The 27,529-nt window shown below is 38.8% G+C and overlaps 1 protein-coding gene across 3 annotated transcripts in view; it reads right to left on the reverse strand.

Annotated features, from left to right (window-relative positions):
- Window positions 1-27,529, reverse strand: part of myo9b (myosin IXb) — a 55,578-nt gene that overhangs the window by 26,087 nt on the left and 1,962 nt on the right. For all 3 annotated transcript variants that reach the window (XM_038291918.1, XM_038291919.1, XM_038291920.1), the window contains exons 2-6: window positions 26,326-27,145; window positions 9,047-9,141; window positions 8,885-8,947; window positions 8,604-8,703; window positions 5,294-5,394 (exon numbers count right to left, since the gene is read on the reverse strand). In XM_038291918.1, coding sequence (XP_038147846.1) covers window positions 5,294-5,394; window positions 8,604-8,703; window positions 8,885-8,947; window positions 9,047-9,141; window positions 26,326-27,099 — 1,133 coding nt within the window. In that variant the 5' untranslated portion in view covers window positions 27,100-27,145. The remainder of the gene's footprint in view (window positions 1-5,293; window positions 5,395-8,603; window positions 8,704-8,884; window positions 8,948-9,046; window positions 9,142-26,325; window positions 27,146-27,529) is intronic.

Consider the following 27,529-nt stretch of genomic DNA (forward strand, 5'->3'; position numbering starts at 1 on the left):
TCCACTGGTTTGCTGCGGAACTGGTGAAGATTCTCAGTCATCCATGTCATAGTCATTCCAAACAAGTAAAAAAAAAAAAAAAACAATCTACTGGACTCTGTTTCAAAATTTTAAGATGTTTCACTTCCCACACAAACGTTCATTAGAACCTCACAACACAAGGCTGAGCATGTCCATGCTAAAAAAGAAGGGAAGCACAAAGACAAGAAACACATGAATGATGCTCTCCAAACCTGTGGATACCCAAACTGGAAGTTTGTCAAACCAGCAAGGAAATCCAAAAGACACACAGCAGAACATAACGGTAAGAAGATTCAACACAAAAAAAATCAAAATCCTTTAGGTTTCTGGAATCTCTGAGAAACTCAACAGGATTTTCTCCAAACACAAAATCCCAGTACATTTCAAATCAAACAAGACCTTAAACAGAGACTAGTGCATCCTAAAGAGAAAACCCTCAGACCAAATATGAGTGGAGTGGTGTATACAGTTCAATGCGGTGAACTGCATACACAGAAGCATGGCCCAACATAGAAGTGCGACCTCCTCGGGACAAGACTCGGCTGTACATCTACATCTTATGGACAAAGGACAATTCCCTCTAACGACCCCCCTTCAGAAACATAGACGGGTAATGCAGGCTAACGAAGAACCCAATCGACCCCCATTCCTAAGGGGCGTACCTGTTGGTCCGGTTAAATTTGCATGTTTTCTAAGTCAAAACAAGGCTTCGTTTTTTGGTCCACTCTAAAAAGCCTCAAACTCAACACAATTTGTGACATTTTGAAAGGAAAAAGCTTCCTGAATGGGAAGTGAAACATGTTCAAACTTGGAAACAAAGTCCAGTGGACTGTTTTTTAACTTTTTTGCAGGGAACGTGTTTCCTCCTCCATTAGGTCTCCATCACACGTGCTGCCAAATTCCAGTGAGACTGCACTGATTCAAACTCACTATTTAATTGCTGGGTAGTCAACTCACCCTACACACTACATGGTTTGGGACGGCCGTTATGTGCATTATGTGCCCATAATGGGGCAGACCCTGCGCAGGAATGTGCAGACAGAGGGTTAGTGCTTAGGGTTAGTGTTTACAGCCTGGTTTGGGATTCAGCCTCACTGGAATTTGGCAGGGGTGTAATGGAGAACTAATGGCGTAGGAAACGCATGCATATAAAGGTTAAGTTCTGCTGGTTCACTGCATCTTCGTCACAGTCACAGAAAATCACAGTTTAGGAAAAATAAAAAAGACAATTAATTCCATAGGGAAAAGTCCTCTATACACTAGCTTCATTTGACTCAACTCTATTTTTATAAGAGAGGCAAATGTCTGATGTCATATCAGCAACATGGTGCGTCCCTATGTTGCCATAGCAATGACTGTTTTCCTTTTCCATTTGAGGGAAGGGGCTGTCCCAGTCTGATTCATAGCCGCCCACCTTCAATCAAGGCACAATCCACAGCTGAGAGTTTGACAGCACTGAGAGTGACACTCCCCAGGTCTTATTTTGTATTCCTTCATTGAAGCATGTCTGACTTTAATTCTTCATTTTTATAGAATTTTCATTTATTAATAATTTATGCAGATTCAAACAGTAAATGGCCTATTCTTTACACTACATTCAGTGAATTACCCATTAACACATTCACTGATGATGGCAAAAAACATTGTAGCCACAGCTCCCCTGGGGCTCAAAGACCGAAGCGAGACGCTACCAGGCCCTCTGACCAATGGCGTAACGATACAACAATAGGCCCGCAACACGTGATAAAAGTTCATGATATGGCGACAATTCCATAAATTGGCCAAGAAGATACAATTATGCAATTCTCAGAAGTATATGATCACACATCACACCCAGAAAAATAGTGACTGCACACCTTGAATGGAACCCTTGGTGACAGCGCACCACCGCATGTTACAGACATCCCAAGTTCCGAAAACTCATTTCAGGGAGATGTTTATCGAACCCCCAACCCTGCCATAGAAAAACGACCCAATACGTGCCCCATACATACATTACACACATAATCATTCTTCACCTTCACTAGACATGGTTATGCTTTAGTATATTAGCACAACAAGCAATGGGGCTACCTTCAGCTTAAAGGCTCCCCTCCTCACCTGCGCTCTGTCCATTCATCTCCTGGTCGCAATCTTTACTCACTGTAGCAGCAACGTCCAACTCCCTCTTTTCGGATTTTTGAAAGAACATTTTTATTTTGGGAAGTTTTTTCCGTTCTTCCAGCAGCTCTTCTTTCCTTTTTCTTTTCTGGAATCCGCGTAAGTACCTCTTTTTGGTATCCATCGTCGCTAACACATTGTTCGTAATGGTTATGGTTTTAATCTACGCTTCGGGTTACGTCGTAGTGTAAAAAATAAAATACTATTGTGGTTTGAAACATATTATATAGGTGTATTTTTTTTTTTACCAACCGTCTACAGTCATTAACATAGTAATTAAAAGTAACACTATCTGCTTTGCTATTGGCGTCGTGTTTAAACGGCTCATCATCATGTTGAAATCTGGCATGTGTTGCGGTATAAATACTGTCCAGTGCGGTCAGTAACTTGAGTATCAGGTGGGTTTAAGAGGAGTTTTTCGCACCATCTGCAAAGAGACGTCCTAGTCCACAATTGTGTAGGGGGCCCACCAGGCGTCTAGCCTCGTGAGACCATCCTGATCTCGCAAGCTTTCAAGGTTTCACTCGCAGATCAGTCTGGAGACTCTCCGTTAAAGAAAATTTGGAGCCGTTCACCAAACGAATGTCCAATCAGTGTTGGCTGATTGAGGTGTTGAGGTGTGACGCAACGAGAAGCGCGACAGTTCAGTCTAAAGAACATGGCAGCTTCAGCCGATGAAACTAGCGTTAGCGTGGCTATCGAGCAAGTTTTATCGGAATTACACTGTATTTCTTCACTGAAAGAAGAGCAAAACACTGCTCTGGAGGCTTTTCTCAGAGGAAAAGATGATTTTGCTCTTCTCCCGACTGGTTTCAGCAAGAGTTTGATCTATCAATTGGCTCCTCTTTGTCGTCGCTCTGTTAGTATGTCATATGCTTCGTTAATCTGATTGGTTTATTTGGCCCGTCTATCACCAACGTAGGCCAATCAGCTAACCAGTATTTTCGCCCCTTCCCAAAAATACTTCAACGGAAGGTTTCCAGATGGATATGCGGAGTAAATCCATCTGGCGGAGTCAGGTTACCAGGTGTCAATGATGGGGCCCCTAAGAGGCGTGGGCCGTTAAGCAACTACAATCTCTGCTTACTGATTTTTACACCATTGCCTCTGACCACGATCAGTAGACAATAAACAGTCAACCATTTGATGTCAGGGAAAAATCCTACACCCGACGCAAAGATTCAAGTTATTTCCATGACCATGGTTGTTTTTTCTTTTAATAACCAAGGGGTACAAACAATTTTGTCCCCATGTTCACAGTATTTCGCATATGTACTGAAGGTAATAATCTTTTTAAAAGCCAGACCCTGTATAGACAAACATGAAATTTGCCTAAATTTCATGATTACACAATTAATTTCTCAAACTGTTGTGGAGTTAAAATGTGAACTGGTCCAAGTTGTTCTCTGCCTCACTCAGAAATGTTCAAAACACCTTTAATACTTCTAAATTCTAAAATTAAATAAATATAGATACAAATATGAAAAATAAGAAAAGTAAATCTAGGGTTAGAGAAATCACATGATGGAAACGGATAAAAACAACAAAACAGGAAATATCTGCATCTCAAGTGGTGTTAAAGACCAGAAAAACAGATGAGTTTTTGGTTGTAAAATCAGAGAGAAAAGGCTTATCCAAATTGTAAGAGTAGGCCATTCTACATCTTAGAAGCTACAAGTGAGCAACACCTGTAAATAATTATTTTTGTGTAAGTAGTGATTAGTAGGAGCAAGGAACAGCACTGAGGGATATAGTAGCTTACAAAGACATAAACCTGGGTTTGTCCTGGTTTATAGGAGTCTACAGGTTAAAGACATGCTGCCCTACCCTTCCCCTGGGCAAAGACAGTCACTCTATGCTGTATTCCTGTGTAAGATTACTATACAGTGATAATCTACTTATCAGCTGATGACTGTCAACCTGATCAGCTCAACATCTGCTTGTAGGATGAGCTGCAAATTTTACTGATCGGCGATCAGTTGAATGAAACGTGTAGTAATTGGAGGACGTGATCCGGCAAAAGCAATGAGATCAAAGACAGACAAGCTGCATTCTTTGCATCCATTTTAGAAAAAAAAGATATAGAAAACGAATAAAACCAGAAATAAAAGTTTTAGTAAAACCTACTATCTGAAACATTTGATCAATTTTTTTTAATAGCTTGTAGTCATAAAAAGCCTAAGAGCAGGCTAACAAGTTTTTGCTATTAAAATAAAATTACCTATTCTGCAGGACATTGTCTTTAATTTTCTTTTAGCCTGGAAAGCCAAAAACTTAAAGCTGACTGAAAACAAATCTTCAAACTGAGAGCAATGCTTTAATCTTTAAGTTAAGCAGCAGTATGACAGCCTCTAGTGGTGTGAAAGCTCAGGGCAATCTGTAACTTGTTTGAACTTATCTCACCTTAAACTGACTGGGAAAAACATTCAGAAATGAATCCATTTAACCTAGTGTACATAAAAGACATAACAGGATTATCAAGTTACCCCATAATCAAATGTGGTTTTATATCTAATCAATATAACTGATTAATTGCAACCTGAGCATTTCTAATTTAATATCCCTGTCTGAATATTCACCGGTGGATCGAACCTTAACAGGCTACTAAATACACTGCTTGGGCTTTCATCTACTCGTTATGTCCTGAGGCGTTCAGGGGAGCTGGCTGGAGAATGTGCTGCATTTTTCTCCAGCTCCAAAGTGACAAGCTCTAACCTGTTACCAACACCAGTATAGAAAGCAGAAACTACTCGACAGAGTTTGGTTTCAGTTACACTTTGCTCGTCGTCTGCACAATCTTTGACGGCAAACGGGTGTAAACTTTAATCGAGGCGAGAGAAGCGTGTAAACAGGGTAAAAGCAAGGTAGTGTGTGTGTATGTGTGTGATCTTTATTCTATCGCTGATGATAACGTTTGGTAGAAAGTAATTAATTGAGCGTTAAACTGCAATTAGAAGCTTAAGATTTCTTTAAAAACTCAAATTAAAGAGATCTTTAAAAACAAGATGCAAAGTGGTGCACCATCTCATCTCATTTTTTTTTTTTTTTTAATGGGGGAAAACTTTGCTAAGGCTTGTGGTATTTCAGATATGTTGCTTCCAACCGCATGTACCGTTTCTTAGTGGGGGCCAAAAAGCCAACCATCTCCATAGCTTGCTTGAGTCTCTTGTACTCCTGTTTGAGATCGTCCACGTCATTCAGCTGAAGCTGTCCCTGCAGACAAAATGGATGAGATAAATATTAGAAACTGATTGATTACTGTATCCTAAATAAAAATCACATCAAACCATTAAGCATTCAAAAGAGAGAGAGGACAAAAGAGGGAAAGTCAAAGGAATGCTTACAATGTGGTTCCAGTAAAGACAGTACAAATACAAAAAGGAAAATATCAATTTGTGTTTATTTTGATTCTTTACATAAGAGGACAAGAAATAGACAAGTAAAAAAAAATCTAAACATTGTAAGGAACGTTTTCATCATTTTAAGGGCCAAAAAAATGAGGGTAGAATAGGTTTGCATATTTAATTTTCTAGAAATAATATACAGTTTCAGACCAGCCATGTTTAAAACATTAGTGGGGAAAAGACAAATAAAGTACAACGTTTTACAAATAGTAATCGTCCATTTGCACTACATTTGTTGAATCACTGGCACTGCTAGGATGAGAAGTGTAAAACTGATGAGGGACGGCTGGACTGATCAGATTGAGAACTGTCTGTTGTTATGTGAGGATTTTTCTGTGAACAGCATTGAACAAAAAGCATCTGAATTCACTGGAGAAGTTATGTCAGAGGGACTGATATTTTACAGACAAAGGAGGACCTTAAAGGGAGATGCTGCCGTGCATTTCAATGGATCTAATGTGACAAGCTCACCAAAGAAAGGGCTGCCAACAGATGGGTCAAAACGGGTAAGTCTAAGTCCTTGTCAAAGAAAAACGTTAGATATTGCCATTTATTATTAATAGAAACAATTCAAAATGAGTATGATGAAAATAAGGGATCAGTTTCAAATATCAGTCATTTTATTCCTATGAAACAATAGAAACCAGATCTGCTCAGTCTGTGAGAAGCAGATCTCAGAAATTGTTTCAATGATTTATGCTATTATATGGTGTAAACATAGCATCTAAAAATATCTGCCTGAGGATTGAGATACATTTTACATTAAAGATAAAAAACTACTTTAACACACTTTTAATACTTTTTTTTAAAGAGACCCTGATTTATATGTTTTAATATTGAATTTTTAAAAACCCATAAGACTGAAATGTAAATGGAGGGGGGCCCACTGAAATAAATGCATCACTACAGTTTTTAAGGTTGTAATAAATTAGTTTTATGTACACTAGGTTACAGATACTGTCTTCAAGTCCTAAACTCCTCTGTTACTGCAGTGGCACTGTCAGCCCTGCTACATGTTTGAAAATTCAAACTGTGTTCTTAATGTGAGGTCTGCTATCTAATGAGAGTTTATGTTTAGATGCCAAGGTTTCTTTTTAACATCATAAAAGAGTGCATCAAAATCTCAAAATAATACATTGGAAGTCCTTTTCTTAAGGGAGATTTTTATCATATTTCTCAACAGTTGCTCATTTCAGAGCATAAAGAATAACCTTTATGGACAGGATTTCTAGTAGTGTTGCACCGAAACCGATACCAGTATCGGGCGGGGCCCCGATCCAGCCCTAAAATGGTGGTATCGGTATTGGCGAGTACCATTTTGAGAGCCAAAGGTTTATTCAACTATTGTCACCCACTCCAGGTGGGCAATAAAAAGTTCTACTGAATTCACTTTCTCTTAGCCTTTTTCCTGCTTTACAAAGGTAGGCAGCAGCTTGACAAAGCCATGATGGCAATTATGGCTTTTACATCCAAGTAGTATGCAGTTCTTCATACACACACACACACACGCACACGCACACGCACACGCACACGCACACACACACACACATGCACACACACACACACACACACACACACACTTTCAAACAGATGGTATCGGCATGGTATCGGACAATGCTGCACAGCCAGGTATCGGGGCCAAAAAATGGCATCAGCGCAACACTAATTACTAGGCACATTAAATAGCCTCAGCGGGTCTTGTTTTCTTCAAAGTGCTGATAATTAAAACATATTATTGTAATACATCATTATTGGCAAAAAGGAAAAAGAAACAATCTAAGAATGTGATTTGATACATCCCAGGTCATAATAATTGTAAAGCATCATAGAATTTGATTGTTGCACCCAAATTGTCCTCATACATCCATTTATTTTCTAAAGATAAGTGAACTGAGTGGGAGTTAAGTTAACCTACAACCTAGAACAAGTCCCAGAAAACATGACGATAAGTTAAAAAAAAAAATACTTTCATGCCCCCATCTCTGAAATCAAATTTTCAGCATAAAATTGTTTAAAATGTTTTTGTATGCTGAAGTGTTCAGATTTCAACCCTAACCTAACCTCCTAAAAAACAGCCTCAAACCACCATAAGTCTCTGCCAAATAATACACTCAATGATGGTGAAACCTAGACTTATCTATAAAATTGGAACACAGAGGGGCATGACTCTTTCAATTGAACATGCCTTTATGACTGAAGTCCAGCAGTAGCATGTTTTGGAAACAAATTTCTCAATTATTTGCATTTCATTTGGTGATAACATTTTTTAAGCAGCTGCTCAACCATTGGAAATTATTGCATGAAGCTCTGAACAGACTGTTCCTTAAATAATCGAAAGGCCACATGTAGCCCCTTAGATACTAAGTAACGGTCTCTTCACCTAACCTGACACTTTTAAATTATGGATTTATCACTGCTCTTCTAGGCGTTTAAAGTCAGGGATGTTGTTTTATAGCCTAGCAATGCTTTTAAACAAATAGGCAATCTCAGAGGTCAAATGGTTATATTTGATTCAAATTTTTTTTTTAAAGTGAGCAGGTCTGATTACAATGCTTTCTAGATATGCATTTTTTAACATGTTTAAAAACCATGTATTATGTTCTTTCAGTTTTTACTTATTCACCATTTACTGTTGATTTATCAACTAAAAATATAGTTAAAACATCTAGTGTTTTCATGCTTCGTACATTTAAGTTCATCAAGTGTAAATACATTATGCTATTTACTTATTTAAACAGGAACAAATATGTTAAAGTTTAAGAAATGTTTCCAAATAAATGCTTCACCTATCAGAGATTCAAAGCAATCAGGGTTTAATAATTATTCAGCCATATACTTTGCATGGAAGCGTTAATCTAAAGCATGTGGTAAGACTACAAATCAGTCTATAGATGAAAAATTTCATGAGCAAGCAGTTTGCTCGCTTCAAAGTATTTTCCCCATCTCTATAACTGAATCACGTTTCACTAGTTGTCAAATTAGCTCTTCACTTCCTCTTTCTGCAGGGGTCAAAGGTACCTGGTTGAGATAAACATAGTCCTCCAGCTTCAACAGACGAAACTCTTTCTGCTCGTCTTTGGACGCACCCATCAGCAGACAGTAGAACACGTGGTAGTTCCTGTGGATCACAGAGGGCCATTTAGCCCAGGTTATCTACAGATATAGTCGGCCCCCCTGATGTCTTATAAACAAGGTTAAGCTGGCTTCTTTTAGATAGCAGGCTTGATACAAGCCCTGTTATTACAGGGAATTTATCATTATGTTGGGATTTGGATTATAAACTAAGATGGATATTTTACCTTTCATTTGGACCTCTGGACACCAGGCGGCTATTTTCTAGCAGAAACTTCTCAACGAATGCCCTGAACAAAAAAAATGAACAGATGCACCAAACAAATAAATAAAAGCAATGCACCAAAAAATGTAAAAGCTAATGCTTTATAAAACGTAGGATTGCTTACCCTCTGATGACACCACTTTCCAGGTAGATGAGCTGAAAGAACTTCCCAAAGCGACTGGAGTTGTTATTTTCTGCTGTCTCTGCATTGCCAAATGCCTGTCCAAACAAATGCAATAGATATTAACATCTTGAAAACACATTAAAATAGTATAAGAGGTTTGCCTACACACCACCATGCTACATAAATATGGTAACCTGTAAAAAACTAGCTTTACTTTCAAACTTCTGAAAGTTGCAACAAATTTGAAGATGTAAAAGAAACTTGGAAAACAAATTGGAAGGTTTTACCATTATATACAATGACAATATAACAGATGATGATTGCAGCTGGTGCTATTACACAACAACTTAGTCAATCAGTTATGAGTGTACATCTAATAACACAAAGTTAGAAAATAATGTCACTCTGGACTACTACAGTGCCAGAAGTGCACTGCTAAAAAAAATAACAAATATCTTAATAATCGTTAACGAAAAATGTGTTTAATACATAATCTCTACCAGATTCTCATATGATTCCAATCCAACTTCTAGATCATAATTCCCAGAACAGATTTGACATTGTGATTATCAAACAAAAACCAATAGATAAGTTGTTGATTAAAAGTAAGTATGCACCATATTTTAATAACTTGCATCCTATATGTTGGGAATTCTATTCCTGAAGGGCCTGCACTAAGCATGTGTTAATGTTTTTCTTAAGGAGCACCACCTACTTTGATTTATATATTGGTCACAGCTGCAAACATGCAACAAATGCCTAAATACACCTAAAATGCTTAAATGTTCCATTTGGTTACTGCACTGAATCTACATACTACAGGCTGACCACGGTCACAGCAAACCTACTCTCTATGAGTTTATTATTGGGGTGAGGCATTTAGCAGTTTTATCTACCAGAATATAATTGTTACACATAAATATGTCCGGTTGTTCAAGATTCCACTTAAATTAAAAAAGAGCTTTGCTTTGTTGTTTCCCTGAGACCTAAGACCTGATATGTTTATTCCTAATGCCCAATAATTGATTGTTTTTTCCCCCTTTTGAAATAAAAACCCTTTTCTTGAGACCCAAAACCTGTTAACGGTCTTCCTGATACCTGAGGATGTGTAAATAAGCTCTCAGATGTGCCCTTCACAGAGTAACAAAAGAGACATAATCTCTTTTCAAGGAAAGAGCTGAGATACAAACCGATTGCTGTAAATTGTGAAAACAGAAGTTTAACAGTATGTAGGAGCAATACAGTAAAAAAAAAAAAACAACCCACAAACAACAAACGCAAAGTGAAAACGCTGCTAAAGAACAAAAATGCTAGAGAGAAATGTTGGCACCTTAAACGACAGCAACTTAAACAAGGCTGCAAACAGAGATCCAGTTTTTTTCCAATCCAATCCGATACCTGAGCCAAAGGTATCGGCCGATATCCGATTTGAATGCAATTCAACTGTTGAATGAATGAAACATATATCTTGGCATAAACAAGATATATGATTTGTTAACAAGATATAAAATTTTTTACCTTTTTTGTTAAAAAGGGTAAAAAATTAACACAGATATGAATGTACTTTATATCATCTATTAGCAAATAATAACACAACCACCAATATCTGATCCAGCTACTTGGTCTTTATCAGAGATATATCCAATCCAGGTATTGGACCACTGTTTCTCTAGCTGCAAACATTCAAAATCAAGACCAGATCCAAAGGGATGACATGAAAAACATGTCCAGAAAAATTGTGAACAGAATGTAGATTTTTAAATGTGGCAGTAATTGTTTTATAATTTCATAATAAATTATAATTTTAATGTCATTCATGTGTGTGTAGTTGTTTTAAATGCGTGTCTGATCACACCTTACTTAATGTGACTAAAGCCACAATGTTTTCAGAGGTGTTAAAAAATGCTAATTGTGATTCGTAGCACCAGACTATGACTTCACTCGTACAGAAATAGTAAGGCCGTAGCTTTTCACAAGTTTCCTTTTTTTTTTAGCAAACAATCAAAGTCTAGAATCTTCAGTGCAGGTTTGTGCACTTAAGGTCAAACGAAAAAAAATTCTAGTAAAAACCAAATTAGTTTTATTATTTCCTGTTAAGCAAAACCTCAAAAAACTGATCTGACAAAATAAAAAACATAAGATTTGTGTATTATTTTGCAATATACAAATGACCCCACAAAACAAAACTAAAAGAAGAAATGAAAGAAAGCACATAATGAGAGCAGGCATACTTCTTCCTAAGACTGGAACATCAGTAGGAAGTGCTGACCTTCATTCCAGGGCTCCAGAGTTTGTGTTTAAAGAGATCAGAGCAACGTGTCTACAGATGGCGAGCCAGAAATAGTTGATTCCTGGAACAGCTTTAAATCATGGAAAAATATTCCTATCCTTAGAAGTAATCTAAATACAGATGAGGAATTATCTTCCCAAGCATTAATGCTGCAATTTAACTAAATATAATTTAGATAAATGTAAAGGACCTGGACGCGGTAGAAAGAGATGAGGCATCTGGACAGAAGGTACACAGAAGGTACAAATTTTTCTAACAAAGCAGGCGATGCTCTTGAGGAGATGATGAGGAATGGTGGGGATTTCCAATTTTGTTCCATTTACCACAAATACTAGTAAATAAATACAAAATAGATGGCAACATCTACTATGTTTTCATAGCTAGTCTTTTGTTTTTTCTTTTTTGAGTTTTTACGGCGCCAGTGGCTCATTTTTTTTCTGACAGTAGGCTGTCATGAAAGGGGGTCAAGAGAGGGGGAGAGACATGCAGCAAAGGACCACAGGCCAGATTTGAACCCAGGTCGGCTGTGTCGAGTACTAAGGCCGACGTATATGGGTCGTGCGCACCAACCACTGCGCCACCTGCACACCCTCATAATTAGTCTTTAAAATTAACTTTACTCTAACATAAAGACGAGTTGAATTCTTGTTTGTTTGGGAATGCAGGCAGGATTAGGTCATCATGAAGATTAGCCACAGCCACTGGTGTGATATAACACGTTACTGTGTTTTTTTCTACTGTGACTGGGACCCATCTTTCTATAGCAAAAGCAAACCAATTCTACAGCGACTCCAAGATTTATTGAAAAAAAAAAATTGGGGTAGCAAATATGGTTAGCATGTATTAAGGTCACCTAGTTTACCTAGCACATTAGGTTTTGTCATGGCTGACAGGAAGGGGGGCAGCAGAAACAGCTGCTACCTCTGTCCTTAATATAAAACCAACCAAATAATTGTATTTTTTTTAATATTTGTTTATTAGTTTATTTTTTTATTCAGTTAATACAGATTAGAGCAGGAACAGGTTGGGGTGTCTGTGTCTATACCATTTTTTTTTTTTTTTTTTACAGATGTGTGTTTATGTGCTTGGTATGAAACAATCAACAGTCCAACTATAGAAAAATACACATATTTAAAAAGAAAAAGGTCAAAATGTAATTTTATAGATAAATGCATGCATTTTTTGTCATATAGGCCTAAAAAGATAATGAGGTGTTAATGACAGTTTTATAGCTATGTATAATTTAGCAGCATTTTCCACAGTTGTGGTTTTCCATGATGCTTGTCAATGCACATTTTTTCAAAGATAAATTGTGCAAAAGGAATTCCTGTTGAATACGGTTTAGGTAGTAATAACCAAACTAATGAGGTACAATAAGCCTAGATAACTAGAATGGTTTGAATTTCTGCTGATCTTCTACTTACTGTGACTATTAGGGATAATTCCTTAAGGCAGACATGGCACACCGATCGCCAGAAAGGAAAATATGGGACAGAGTGTGTTTACAGAAAGATGGTAATAAAAGCATTTTATCAGTTCATTTTGTTATATCAAATACAAACATTTATAGATGTAGACCTAAAAAAAAAAAAAAAAAAAAAAAAAAAAGAAAGAAAAATCTTTCAGGGGATGGAAAGCCTGTAATCTGTCTTCATATTACTGAGAAAGTAGTTGCACCCTGACACTAACTCCCATCAAGTGTTCAGAGTAATGATAAAAAAAGTATATTGCTTTAATGTAGATGAATTGATGATTACTATTGTTTTTGTAATTGCTTTAATTCCGCTCAGCTGGAGGTTTTCTCGGCACGAATGTGACGGCATCTTAATAGTTTTTATGTTCAGACTTGGTTTTAGGCTATTTCATAGTTTTTTAGAGATCCACAATAGAGAATCTAATAGAGAAGGACTTGCTTGTCTGTTATGGAACATTGTCCTGCTGCATAAGCAAAGTAACATTGTAATAAGATCCAAATCTTATGGCTGGACATTTTTCTAAAGAATGTGGTTACACCCATCTTCCATTGCCCAAAAAAACAAAGCAGACCCAGACAATTCCACTACCACGTGTGACCATAATCATACTTTATTCTGAAATGCTGTGTTGATTTTACACTAAATGTAACAGCACGCTCACATTATAAAACTTTTCACTTTCTCCGTTTTCTGTCTGTCAAAATCATCAAAATGATTGTTAATAGGTAAATTGGAGTAAATTTGGTAGCCGGATAACCCTCACGGAAGGTTCACCAAAGTTAAATTTCTCTCTCAGTGGTCTTCATCGTGGGTCACTAACTCCAAATGCCTTGAAAATGGCTTTATTCACTTCTCAGGCTGATGTATCTCAATAATGTTGCTATAGAGGTTCAATACAAGCACTTCCTTAAATCTGCAGGTCAAGCAGTAATCATAAATATAGTGAATCTATTATTTAACAAGGGGTACAAATGCATTTCCACTGGGCCTGCAACTAATGATTATTTTGCTTTTCGCTTAATATGTAAATTATTTTTTCAATTAATAATCAGAGAGCCAAAGGTTCCTTAAAGAAGTTTTTTTTACAGATTTAAAACCAGGTGAAACTAAAATGTTTCTACTTGAGGAGTTCTGGATAGAGCATATTGATAGACGAAAAAGTTTTTTAATCTTAAATGCAAAATATTTATATTTTTTTTTACAATCTTCATATAATTAGTGTTCTAAGTGGGTCGCTCTGTCTAGCCTCGAGCTTTCAAGGTTTCACTCGCAGATCAGTCTAGCTACTCTCCGTTAAAGAAAATTTCCAAACGAACGTCCAATCAGCGTTGGCTTTGAGGCGGGTTGAGGTGTGACGCAACAAGAAGCGCGACAGTTCAGTCTAAAGAACATGGCGGCTTCAGCTGATGAAACTAGCGTTAGCGTGGCTATCGAGCAAGTTTTATCGGAATTACTGTACACTGTATTTCTTCACTGAAAGAAAAGCAAAACACTGCTCTGGAGGCTTTTCTCCGAGGAAAAGGTGTTTTTGCTCTTCTCCCGACTGGTTTCGGCAAGAGTTTGATCTATCAATTGGCTCCTCTTCGTCGTCGCTCTGTTAGTACGTCATATGCTTCGTTGATCTGATTGGTTTATTTGGCCCGTCTATCACCAACATAGGCCAATCAGCTAACCAGTATTTTCGCCCCTTCCCAAAATTACTTCAACGGAAGGTTTCCAGATGGATATCCGGAGCAAATCCATCTGGCGGAGTCAGGTTACACTTTGTCAGCTAAAGGCATGTTTTGAGTCCCTATGCTCCAGTTCATGATTAATCGATTGCTAAATTAGTTGACAATATTAAAAAAAAAAATCGATTAATCCGATTAACTGTTTCAACTCTGATTTCCACATCAACCATTTCTCCCTTAATAAATCAAAACTTTGTTTATAATGTGTGAATTAAGTAAAATATCAATAATACATGGTTAAATGAAATCTGAGATTTTTATTACTTCTTATAACCATAACAAAAAAACAAAAAACACAGTTCCCAAACAAATATATATCCACTCATATAATAGAGATACAACGATGAAGATGGCTATTTTAAAATACATTTTCCTACACATATGAGAGGATGTGAAATACAGTTATTGGGATGATTTAAATATAAGCGGTTACTTTGTTTATGCCTTTTTCCTTTAATACTTAGGTTTACATTGCATTCAATAGACTAAAAAAAACCCCAAAACAGCTTGGCTTCAATCTAAACCAGTAAACACTGCAAAAAAAGGAGAAGATCTGGTGAGCTGTGCAAATCCCAAAATAGAAATGGGCACTGATAAATTACACCCATAGTGTTCAGTGGCGAAATATTCACTGTGCTGCAAAAGGATAGGATATTACACTCATCCCAACGACTGATGCATGTGTAAGAAAAACAGATCATTAATAAAAATCTAAATGTCTTCTTTGTACTGTGTCTGTCGATGTTTGCAAACAAAATCAATAAGTACAGTGAAGAAATCTGTCAGAAAACTCACATTATTAATAATCTACAATCCTCCAACGGTTGATATAAGGAGTGTTTGACAAAAGCAAGAGCTGGACAATCTTTAAAAAAGGTACCTTAAACAATGAAGAGAGAAGGAAGCTGATTTATGCTTGATTACAAGGGTTTGCCAGCAGTTCTGGCTGAGCCTGTTGGGACACGTTTCTGTTTCTCTTCTCGCTCTGGTGTTCCCTCAAAGACAACGCCCTTCACATTTAGCTAAAAAAAAAACACAACTGAAGCAGAACTTCATCCTGTCAATACTCCGGTTTTATTTAATTTGGTTAAGCGATAAATCTAATTATTGATTAATAACATTTACAAGCGGAGCAAAAGGTTGGAAGGAGGGGCAGCTTTCTATCAACGGAAAAGATGAATAGAAGCAGTGAGTTGTTTCTTCTCCCCATAGTCAGGCCAAGCTAACACTAAAGAAGCAAGAAAGCATGAAGAGTTAGATTTTGGACAAATGAGAACAAGCTCTGCTGACTCATACACACAAAGGAAATCCCAAGATGTTAAAAAAAGATCATAAATACAGAAGCAAACCAGCCAAAAGCATCAGCACTAGCGCTTGTTTAAGCCATTTGAAGTAAAAAGTCTTAATTCAGAGATTACTTTTTACTTCTGTTTGCAGTCGAGCAGCTTTAAAGCTAAATTTATATACAGTATGTGTTCAGGGAGAGGAGCTCAAAACATATCCTAAACAAGGAGTTCTTTTCAGCACGAATCTTGTGGAACTAGTCTGGAGAGAAGTGGAATCCATATTTTGTCACAGTCTAATGATCGGACCCTTTGGGATTGTGCATGTGTTTAATCTGGAACCCTATCAGCCAAAACCATTTCTGTGGCCTCTATTCAGATAGAAAGATAAAGCAGCTCGCAGAAATCTGATGGGGCGCTGTTCTGGTATTTCCACGCCTACTACTGTTACGAACACACAGAGTCAAAAGCAGCAATATGAATGATGAATGAAACTTTTACCATAGCAATATTGGATTTAATTCTCCAATAACTCAGTTTAAATTAAGTAAAATGCAGCAATTCATCACTTTTAAAATGTTGTTCTGTTCTCAGAGCATAAACCTAACATAGAATGGCTTTTCCTCTCCAGCTGCGTCAAAATAAAGTTAAATATCTTTAAGTGTTTCATTTAAATTCCATTTCTAAGCACCTAGAAATAGTCCAAGTTTGTTTTTCTTTGATTGGCTCCAGTTTTGCACCATTAATCAGATCAGATTTGTGCACTAGATGAGTAAAACAGAAAGCTTAGGGGAAAGTGTGTGAGAAATATGCTCCCGTTACTCAAAGAAGATGAAAGTACATCTTTACCTCAACAGCCATAGAAACAATGAGGATTCATCCAATGAATGAAACCTAAACCTGAAATTACATGTTGAAGATTCCAGTAATATCCAACATACTAAGAACTGGATGAAGACATGAAATGTCTTTATATGAAACCTCATGTCACCAGAAATATATAGATATACAGGTTCTAGTTTCTTTGCACATTATTTAAAGTCAGATTTTTTTATATAATCATTTAAGTTCTAGCTTTGCAAAGTTGCTTTTACTCTTTTGCAGTCCATTACATTACCCTTTGCAGAGTTGGCTAATCTGCTTTTTTCCCCCCAATTAACGACTTTGGCTGCAATGCCTTTATGATGATTAAGTGTAACGAATCGACAAAAATAGTGAGCATTATTGTTATGAAGAGTTAACATGTATCAGAGTTTTTAGACTTTGTAAGGCTGATGTACGTGTAGAAATTTACGATGCATACATTATTAGCTCCTTTTACTTAATTTCCTCTAAATAAAATCCAGTGAAACCAATGGTTTTTAGAAATCACCGAATCAGTAGCCTGATAAACCAGACTAAATGAGAGATGAAAGGTGTAATTTAGTCTGGCCATGATGAATGAGACATCAGAAGATTGTTGATGAGAACAACCCATTGTTTTTCAAACCATGTCTGTGCCTATTGGCCAGCGCTCTGACCAATGAGCGCAACCGACTGTGACGTAGTAAGCGAAGAAAACTGGTGGGGGAGTGTAAACAAACAGCCTGTCGGTGAAACGGCGAATACGTCCCTCTTAAAAATTAATGAGTGTATACCCTCCTTCTGCTCACTTGACAACGAAAACCCCAAGTCTAATCCTTCCAAAACTGATTTCAAAGCCGAGTCAAACGAGAACTGTTCAATAGTTGTTGCCATCTTCATTGTTGTGCTTTCTCCAGCGTTGCGCAGCTTTGTCCCCGCCCGCTTTGCATCCAGAAATTCAAAACACGTCTCTGCATTGTGATTGGCCCACCAGTTCTAGGGCCTGGGGCATTGATCAAGGCTAGACCAAGCTCACAGGCAAAAATGATTTTGGCCGCTGGCGGGTGGGGCTAGTTTACTAGGCTACCTAATCAGTAAATGTTTTGGAGAGCACTGGCGAGCAAAAAGCATCATGGTGCCCAAGAAAAAAAACAAAAAAAACCCAGAGCTGAACGAGTTGTGGAGGAGTTTAAGGAGGGGTTAGAATTATTGTTGCAGCGATTCCAGTATCGGGCGGGGCCCCGATCCAGCACTACAATGGTGGTATCGGTATTGGCGAGTACCAAAAAAATAGGGCACCGATACCATTTTGAGGGCCTAAAGTTTATTCAACTATTGTCACCCACTCCAGGTAGACAATAAAAATTTCTGCTGGATTCACTTTGTATTAGTCTTTTTCCTGCTTCACAAAGGTAGGCAGCAGCTTGACAAAGCAATGATGGCGATTATTTTACATCCACGTAGTATGTAGTTCTTCATATATACATACACACATATTGATTTCAAACAGATGGTATCAGACTATACTGCACAGCCAGGTATCAGGTATTGGTATCGGGGCCAAAAAAATGACATCGGCACAACACTAGTTAGAATATATTAAGATATACAAAGCTATCATTAAAACACTGCCAAAATCAATCAGCTGTTAGATGAAAAGAGCAATACAAAACTTAAACATTTAAAGTGGTTAATGGTAACACTTGAGGTGATTCAGAGGGGCTGGAAATTATGGTCATTTCGACACATTTCCTTTTCCAGACAATTTGCAGCTTTAACTATTGATAGATACAGACCCAATATGATAGTAAGCGAGGAGGCATATAAGAAGAAGCTGGAAAGCAAGCAACTGCGGAACATTGCCAGAAGTGTGTAGTCAGGGGAGAAGTTCACAGGTCTCAAACAGGAGGATGATCGAACAGATGTAAGTCTGGAAGAAGCCAAGGAATTGTACAAATTCTTTTATAGGTTCAGCTCCCCATCCCTCTCTCCTGGCCCCAGTCAAACAGCCATCCGACCCTTCTTTGAACCAAAGCTTTCCTCTCACAACTCAAATGTTTCATCCTCTACCTCTGCAAGGGACCCTTTTTAATTGCATGCGCTTGTTCTCAACCAAATCAAAAGACAGTGCTGCATTCTAACTTCTACCTGTCTGTCTCTAGAAGTTTGGAGACAACTCGAGAGGCTGAACAGCAATATGTCACCAGGTCCAGAGGGTGTCTGTTCCAGAGTCCCGAAGGCCTGTGCAGGGCAGCTTTGTGGGACTTTATACCTCTTAAACCTTAGCCTGACCCAGGAGATGTTCCAGTTCCAAAGACAACTCGGCCAACATTCCTCAACAACTACAGACCTTTTGCCCTGACATCCAACATCATAAAGATCCTTGAGACTTCTGTTGGTCCACCTGACCAAGCAAACAAGTTGCTATCAGGACCTCCTGCAGTTTGCTTATTGCTGAGTTGGAGTTGAAGATGTGATTCCAAGTTGAAGATTTCCTCATACACCTGCTTCAAAAAACCCACTGTCATTTAGAAGAGGCAAACAGTACTAGAAATATAATCATGTTCTAGGATTTCTTCAGAGCATTTAACACGATTCAGCGTGATTAATCAGAAACTCCTAAAGACTCGGGTGGTGGCCTCAACAATCACATGGATCACAGACTACTTGATAAATAGACAGCAGTTCTTAACACTGAAGGAGCAACAAGGGGACAGTATTCCCACCATTAAAGGGATAGTTCGGGATTTTTGACATGAATCTGTATGGCATCCCCATCACCAGTGTCATGCAATCACACTGACTTACCCCTGGCAGCATCCTGTGAGCAGAGTTCTTGTCCAGCTTTGGTCAAGCCGAAAGTAGTCCGGCAGGTTTGCTAGACCCAGCGAAATAAAACTTTTCTCTTCCCAAAACATTATGTGTTCAAAAGAGTGATATTTTTGCATCCCAAAAACATTGTAGTGGAAAAAGTCACACGTTGTTATCACTTGGTCCTATTTTCTCTCTGTTCGTATCAGTGTGCGCCGTCATTCTGACAGCGAGCTCAACAACAGCCAGATGCATGTCTCGCTCCGCCTAGCTAGGAGCTAGGCGGAGCGAGACATGCATCTGGCTGTTGTCAGGTTAGTAGGCCCTAGCTGTCAGGTCATGGTGTCGCGCGCACTGATACGAACAGAGAGAAAATAGGACCAAGTGATAACGACGTGTGACTTTTTCCACTACAATGTTTTTGGGATGCAAAAATATCACTCTTTTGAACACATAATGTTTTGGGAAGAGAAACGTTTTATTTCGCTGGGTCTAGCAAACCTGCCGGACTACTTTCGGCTTGACCAAAGCTGGACGACAACTCTGCTCACAGGATGCTGCCAGGGGTAAGTCAGTGTGATTGCATGACACTGGTGATGGGGATGCCATACAGATTCATGTCAAAAATCCCGAACTATCCCTTTAATTCTTACTTTTTACACCTCCAACTTCCAGTACAGGACAGAGTCCTGCCATCTCAAGAAATACTTGCATGACTCTGCAGTTGTTGGGTACATCAGAAATGGACAAGAACATTAGTAAAGAGAGATAGTAAAGTACAGTCTACAATAAGGGACACAGGAGACTGTCCTTCATCAGGAAGCTTAAGTAATTCCGTGTTTGCAGAAAAATGCTCCATATTTTCTACAAACCATTTGTGGAGAGTTTGGTCTCAAGACTCAAAAGACTTCTCCAGATCCAATGTAGAACAGAATGCTAGAGAAGATCCTTTCTAACTGCAGCTACCAAGATATAAAAAAACTTGTTACAGTAACTCTATGAGTAATTGTAACATTTACTTTCCCTTTGGTATCAATAATCTATTTCTTATTTAATTTCATAAAAATGAAGTATTTAGATGATTTGAAACTTGTGAGACAAACGTTTTATGCTGAGCTGTTGTCATTATGATAATGCTGGCTAAGGGTGTGGGACACAAGTAGGGATGCACCAAAACTTTCAACCGAGATTGACCAAAAAGGGCATTTTTGGTCAATAGACCTTTAACACCAAAACAACACGGCTGAAACTTGCAATGATGTGATAAACAGCACATCCAGCACTGTGGAAAAATTATCAAAAGCAAAGGCCAGAAACATTGAGTTTGTGAAATAAAGCACTGAAGCAAGAGAGCACATGTTGCACTGTTTGTCAGAGTTGAGCATGCAGTAGACAGATTTTTGGTGTGTTCAGATCCAGCAGCTAGTCCTCCAAATGAATGTGGAAGCCAGAGAAGGCTGTTTGAATCTGCAGCCACTCTTATGGTCTTCTTATTTTCATGGCCCAGTCCAGGTAGACCGGGTCCTTGGAGGACGTAGTCTCTGAAATCTAGGAGGGGTGTAATTTTAAATTCTTCATATAGGTCTCACCGCATGCTCAGGTCAGCGGCACAAAAATAACGCTTTAGAAATACAAACGTCCCCATCGACAATCTGAATATGAGAAGAATGGGGAGAACTCAAAAAAGGAAACTGACACCGAACGTGCCCACTTTTTTCTGTGGTGGATGAGTTTAAAAACACCAGCAAGTTTCCCAGAGACTCTTCTAAGATAAAGGGCATGACAAAAGAATGTCAGTGGTAAATAAATATTTATGTACTTTTATCATTGCATAATTTATAATTTATTGAAATTGAGTTAAAAATAAGATTTTTTTTTAATAGGGATAATACACAATGTTAAAAAAAATGCCAGGAGTTCAATATTTAACTTCTTTCAGTTTTTAGTTTTTCGGCCTTGGTCTTGTTTTCGGGTTTCAGACAAGAATTTCCATTTCGGTGCATCCCTAGATACAATAGAAATTCCTGGATATTCCTGAATTGCTGGATAGAAATGCTGGAGTGGCCTAAATCACAGAGCAGGACCCTGGGAGTTTCTATCTCTGTGCTTATGTGGAAGATATTAGATGTAAGCCGGTATAATCCAATAGTAATCTTTTAAGCTGGTATCACACCAAATTGCGATATCAATACTTATGTTTTTATTTCTAGTGATGTACTTTATAGATATTACCTTTAGGCAAGAGATGCAAGAAGAAAGAAACAGTTGATAGCAAACAAAAATACCATTCTGTTTGTAGTTCGATGCAAATCATGAAAGGGAAACAACAAATATAAGGAAGGAGGTGTCCAGGAAAGATTAGATCAAAGTTTATGTTATCAGCCTGTATGCAAAATGGTATGTGCAATGGAAGATTTACAGTGAAAAACACCCTGAACACACAGGCCTCATTTTGATTGAGGGAGAGGAAGAGGAAGTATAGTGGTGAATACCCTTTCTTACCAGGGATAAGGTACTTTGTCAGAGTTGGGAGTTAAAAGCTAATTCCCCAAAAAATGTTACAGCCTTAAAAAAACCCACAAAAAGAGAATAGACTGAGGTAGTGGTTTACTCTCCACTCATCATAGACCTGGCTAAGATGGAGAGTTCAGGTTAAAGCATAGCTCTCCTCTCCATCTCTTTATTACAAAAAGAGATTCAAATGTTTGTGAGTCAAAAGGTTTTTGAAGTAAATGCAATAATTTGCTAAAATTAGAATACTGTTCAAAACATTTTAAACTCTTTTTCATTGCAGTTCACATCATATGCAACGTTGTCACATGAAAATAATAGAACACAATGAAGTTTACAACATGACTAAATATAAATAAAGTTTAAAGGACAGTAGTGGTTACTCACAAAGGCACTATTTATCTTCTTATGTTTGTTTACTTGGAAAAAAGAAAAACTGATATAAACAGACTGCCACATAAACTATAGCAACAAGTAAATTCCAAAACATTGATTACTGCAGCTAGAAAATCGGACATTTGAACATTTAAAGATACTATCTCAAATCGTTCAAGAAGTTAAATTTATTCTAGGCGAAATCTACAGGCATAAGAGCTGGTTTGATACCTGTTGCTCAGTTCTTTAAAGTGCAGTCTGCCAAGAATGCCTCCTTCCTTGACAAACACTGCAGTTCTCATGAATGCATGATTAACAGAACTCTCTTCACTATTAAAATTCTCTACGCTCCCTGTGGTTTATAGAGTTGTATGCAGATTTTTTATTGCATAAGGGAGGGATATCTTCATTTCTAACTTTCTGTTTCAGAACTCAAAAACCAAGTCGTTAAAAAAGGATCCAAGGCTAGTTTAGACACATCTTAACTGTCGGTACAAAAGTAAACAAAAAAAAAAAAAAGCAAGATCTGCCTGTATTGAACTGCTGATAAGCAATCTCACACCATCATGAGTCAACTCTGAAGGCTTAACCTGACTGATATGAACCCAGAAAAAGACCTATTATTTGTAGTCGCAACTTGAAAAAGAAGCAAATGTTGAGCAGTTTAGATTTTCATCTTCGGATTAATCCCAGTACAGAGTCTACAAAGAGTCTGTGGGAAAGTTAGAAATAACTCAAACATTTGATTCTGTTCCTCTCACTATATGTCTTGGGATACAAGCTTGACAAGAGAATATTTAAAAAGTTGACAATTGAAAAAAAATTGTTTTCCATGTTATGCACAACGACAACAACTGGGTCAAGTGTTTGAATGATCTGATTTGTACAACACACGTCATTAAACCAGATTAAAATATTTGAAGCAGTTTAGAGAGAAGGAACAGGACAGATTATTTTGTGTAAAGTTTGGGGCAACACGTTTTCATGGCAGCTTAAGGCGATTGCTTATTAAAACAGAACATGAGAAACATTATCAGGTTTGCTTTGCAGCATGTGAGGATACAAGGGAAGCTCTGACTGAATGGGACCGCAGGTGAGCCTCTCCTTTGAATCCACCCACCCCCACTGAACCAACACACACAAAAACAATCCCATCCCTCTATCCTTGTGGGGACTTTCCACTGACTCCCATTCATTTTTAACCCATTTCTACAGCCTAACCATGACCCTTACCCCCTAACCACAACCTGTACAGGTTCATACCTATGCTTTAGCCAAACTTCACACAACAGTCCTAAATGTGATCCATGACCATAAACTAGCTGTTTCCCCTCATTAGGTCCAGACATGGGGGCCCACAAGGGGCAGTATGTCCCCACAACATGCTATTTTTCCAGAAAATTGGCCCTACAATGTATCAAGAGCACAAACAACCAAATCTTCCTTAAAAAAATAGCTACCTTATTTTCACGACCATAAGGCGCACCGGACTAAAAGGCGCACTCTCAGTTATGTGTCCCATTTCTGTATTTAACACACACATAAGGCGCACCGGACTATAGGGCGCGTTTTTTATATACAGGTACATGTCCTCTACTACCTTTAAATACCTCTACTGCGTATTTAAAAATACAGCGGGGGCAAAACTTAGTATGACTGTGCTTTATTCATGTATTTATTACAAAGTATTAATCAAACCTGGCAGCTGGCCGTGAGACAGACACATCGCAGATGACACAGCGCTGTGGTCACTCCTAAATTAACTTAAAATCCTGAAACCTGCCGACGGAATATGTTCGCTTTTATTACCGGTATCCTGGTGCCTGCAGCTAAAATTATTTAGATGAAAAACACCTGCCAGCAGCCGTGGTGAACGAAAGGATTTCTCCTGTCGGTGCACCGCTGGTATGTGGGGGTCTGAGCGGCTCCGACAGAAATAGATAATCTGGATGAACTGACTGCAATTATGAAGTTTTCAGGTGGACTTTCTCACTTAAAAACATATTAAAACTACTTTATTCCCACTGATCACAGCAAATAGCTGCAAGATTTAGATTATTTAGATGAAAAAACACCTGCCAGCCACCGCGCTGAAGAGGAGGAGACGCGCCCGCTGCTGTTGAATTAAGTTTTCAGTTAGAAAAATAGAGCGGGAGCAAAACTGAGTATGATTGTGCTTTATTCATGTATTTATTACAAAGTATTAATCAAACCCATCAAAGTCATCATCCTCTGTTATCCTCAGCATTCCTCTGAATAAAACAGCTGCGCTAAATCAGACATGCCAGTTTCCCCTTCTTCGCTGTCAAAGTCACTTTCCATGCAGCGCAGCTCCTCAGAAATAATGCCGGCTTTTGCGAAAGCTTGAACAACAGAGCCAGCAGACACAGTCCATCTACAATCCATCCGCAAACGGTGGCGTAACTTGCCCGGCGCTGCCTTCCATTTATCATGAAACTGTGGTCTCCGTCTGTCATCCATCGCTCCCACGCCGCTCGCAGCCTTACTGTGAACGGCCCCTTCACACCGATGTCGAGCGGTGGAAGTTCCTTTGTCAGACCCCCCGGGATAACGGCGAGCACAGCGTTCATTTGATTCATCTTTTTTTCACATCGGCTGTGAGATGGGCCCGCAGCGATGGTGATGCGTGGAAAAAACCACCTAGTTTTCTCATCATATGTCATCAGAGCGCTGTCTGTCTCGCTGTCAGATCCCAGATCAGCTTCTCTGATTGGTTGATGCGGCGCGTCCAGCAGCAAAACTTCAATTTTTCCATCTGAGCAGCAGCAGCGCGTTGGCGGTGCATCAGATGCTTAAACGCTCCCGACGTGCTGCACCAAAACGCGCTGCAGGACTTTTGCTGCACCTATACGCGCGTCAACCATTGACTTTGCATGTAAACTCGCTGCTTCTGCTGCACCTGCTGGGTCCGGTTCACACCGATGTCGAGCGGTTGAACAGCGAGCACAGGGTTAATTTGTTTCCCCATGTTTTTCACATCAGCTGTGAGATGGGCACGCATGGAGTTACAGATTAATGGTGATGAGTGGGAAAAAAACACCTGGTCTCCTTACATTCAGCCACTCTTTCATCATCTCCTCAATGAGGTGGTCTCAAAAGTCGCAGTTACAACACACATAGGGCGCACCGCACCAAAGGGCGCATCGCACATTTTGAGGGAAAAAAAAGACGTTTAAGTGCGCCTTATAGTCGTGAAAATACTGTACTTTTACCTATGTGACCTTTTAGCATCAATGGTAACTACCAAATTCATCTACAGTTTAATGTTAAAGTTTTATTTCTCAAAAAGAAAGAAAACAATAATATTCTGTGTGTTCAGACAGAAATCTAATTTGATCCCGCTTCAATCATTTAGACCAGCCAATCATGTTGCAGGACCATTGTTTAAGGCTGGACCTGAATGTATATGTGATGAAAAGCAAGGACGCACATCTAGCTACTTTTAGCACCTCTTTTGTCAGAAGCCACAATTTCATTTTAGAAAGAGTATTAAAAGCGCAACTTCTGGTGTCTCATGGTGTCTCATCTGTTACAGTGAGTGGCTAAAACCAAACTTTTGTAGGCTGGCAGTAGATGTCGCTTTGCCCATTGATTTTAAAGTTCTGCTGAATGTTGCTACTTTCCTCTACCTGATTCGATAGGATTAGGCCCAGACTAATAATGTGTAGAACTAAACATAGTCCTAAACTTTATCAATTTAGCTTGCCAGGTTAGTAGCCAAAGTCCCTTTAATATAACATAATATTGCCTTTCAATTTAGCACTAGATATATATTTTACATATGCTTGTTATTCCCTTTACTATGTGGCACCCTGAGCAGGAGCCATAATACATTTCTTTAGCTATAAAGTAATATAAACATAAATATTTCTGTACATTACTTTAATCTCTCTCCTTCATTTTCAGCCTGTGAGAAGACCTTAGTGTAGCAGTGACCTACCTCCAACACTGGTCCGGCTCCCAGAATGGCTCGCTCCAGCCCGCCTGAATATGTCCCCCGGCTGAGTGTGGTCAGGCAGTGGATGAGGTAGCTGCTGCTTTCAGTCTTCCCTGATCCGCTCTCGCCAGATATCATGATGCACTGGTTCACCTGCCTGTTCAGCATGGTTCTGAAGGCCACGTCGGCAATGGCGAAAATGTGGGGACTTAGTTTGCCCAGTGGCTGGTTCTCATACAGTTTGACATACTTCGGGTTGTAATAAAGAGGTAAAAACTTATTGGGGTTGATGGCGATGAGGATGTTGCTGATGTAGGTGTAGATTTTGCGCTCTAAGAAGCGTTGGCGCAACACCTGCAGGACCGCCTCCTCTGTGACAGAGGAGAGGTTGCAGAGGTCATCAGAGTCCTCTTTGGAAGTTCCTACTTGCTTAGCTCCATTGTTGCTCTGCTGCAGGATGAAGTAGAACCCCTGGCTACGAGGGTGCCACCTCTGGGTCTCTGAGGGCCACAGCAGGACTCGTGGCAAAATGGAGTCACCATCCTGGAGCAGCTTCTCCTCGCTGCCTTCCTTCCTCACCTCCAGCAAGCTGTAGTTCTGGCTGGAATCCAGGTCCAGCGTGACCACAGCATTGTGGATCACAGTTTTGGCTGTGTCCTTTATGCCGACCTGCAGGGGACAGTATGCCTCTGTCTCCAAGGGTAGCCTGGGGTAGATCTGCACAACACGGGATTCTTCATCAGGCTCAGGAGTCCCAGGTCCATCAGTGGTGCTCATTCTTATTCAGAGATAGGCTTCTGCATAACTCACAACGCACCATGTACTGTAACAAACACACAGTAGGAATAAAACTACTTTAAATAAAATAGGGTCAACAAAATACATAAAAAAACATAGAGAGCAGAATTGTTAGTAAGTAACAAAAACTAGAAACAATCTTGGAATGCCTGTTGGCAGCCATTAGCAATGGTTCCATGAATCCCACCCTATACAACCAGCCATTTTTGAAGTGCCCAGTTTACCAAGACCTGATTTAATCAAATGTTCAGGTTGTTTATATAATACTTCTTAAATATTGCATAAATAAAAAATGTAAAAGACCATTTTAGGATGACACAGACAAGACAAGACAAGACTAACTGTGTCTCTCTGGGAGTATAATTTCTAGTAAATTGGGAGTATATCTCTTGAAACCTCGCATAGGTTT

Source organism: Cyprinodon tularosa, unplaced genomic scaffold (genome assembly GCF_016077235.1).
Source record: "Cyprinodon tularosa strain WSP-4 unplaced genomic scaffold, ASM1607723v1 ctg304, whole genome shotgun sequence".
Classification (NCBI taxonomy): domain Eukaryota; kingdom Metazoa; phylum Chordata; class Actinopteri; order Cyprinodontiformes; family Cyprinodontidae; genus Cyprinodon; species Cyprinodon tularosa.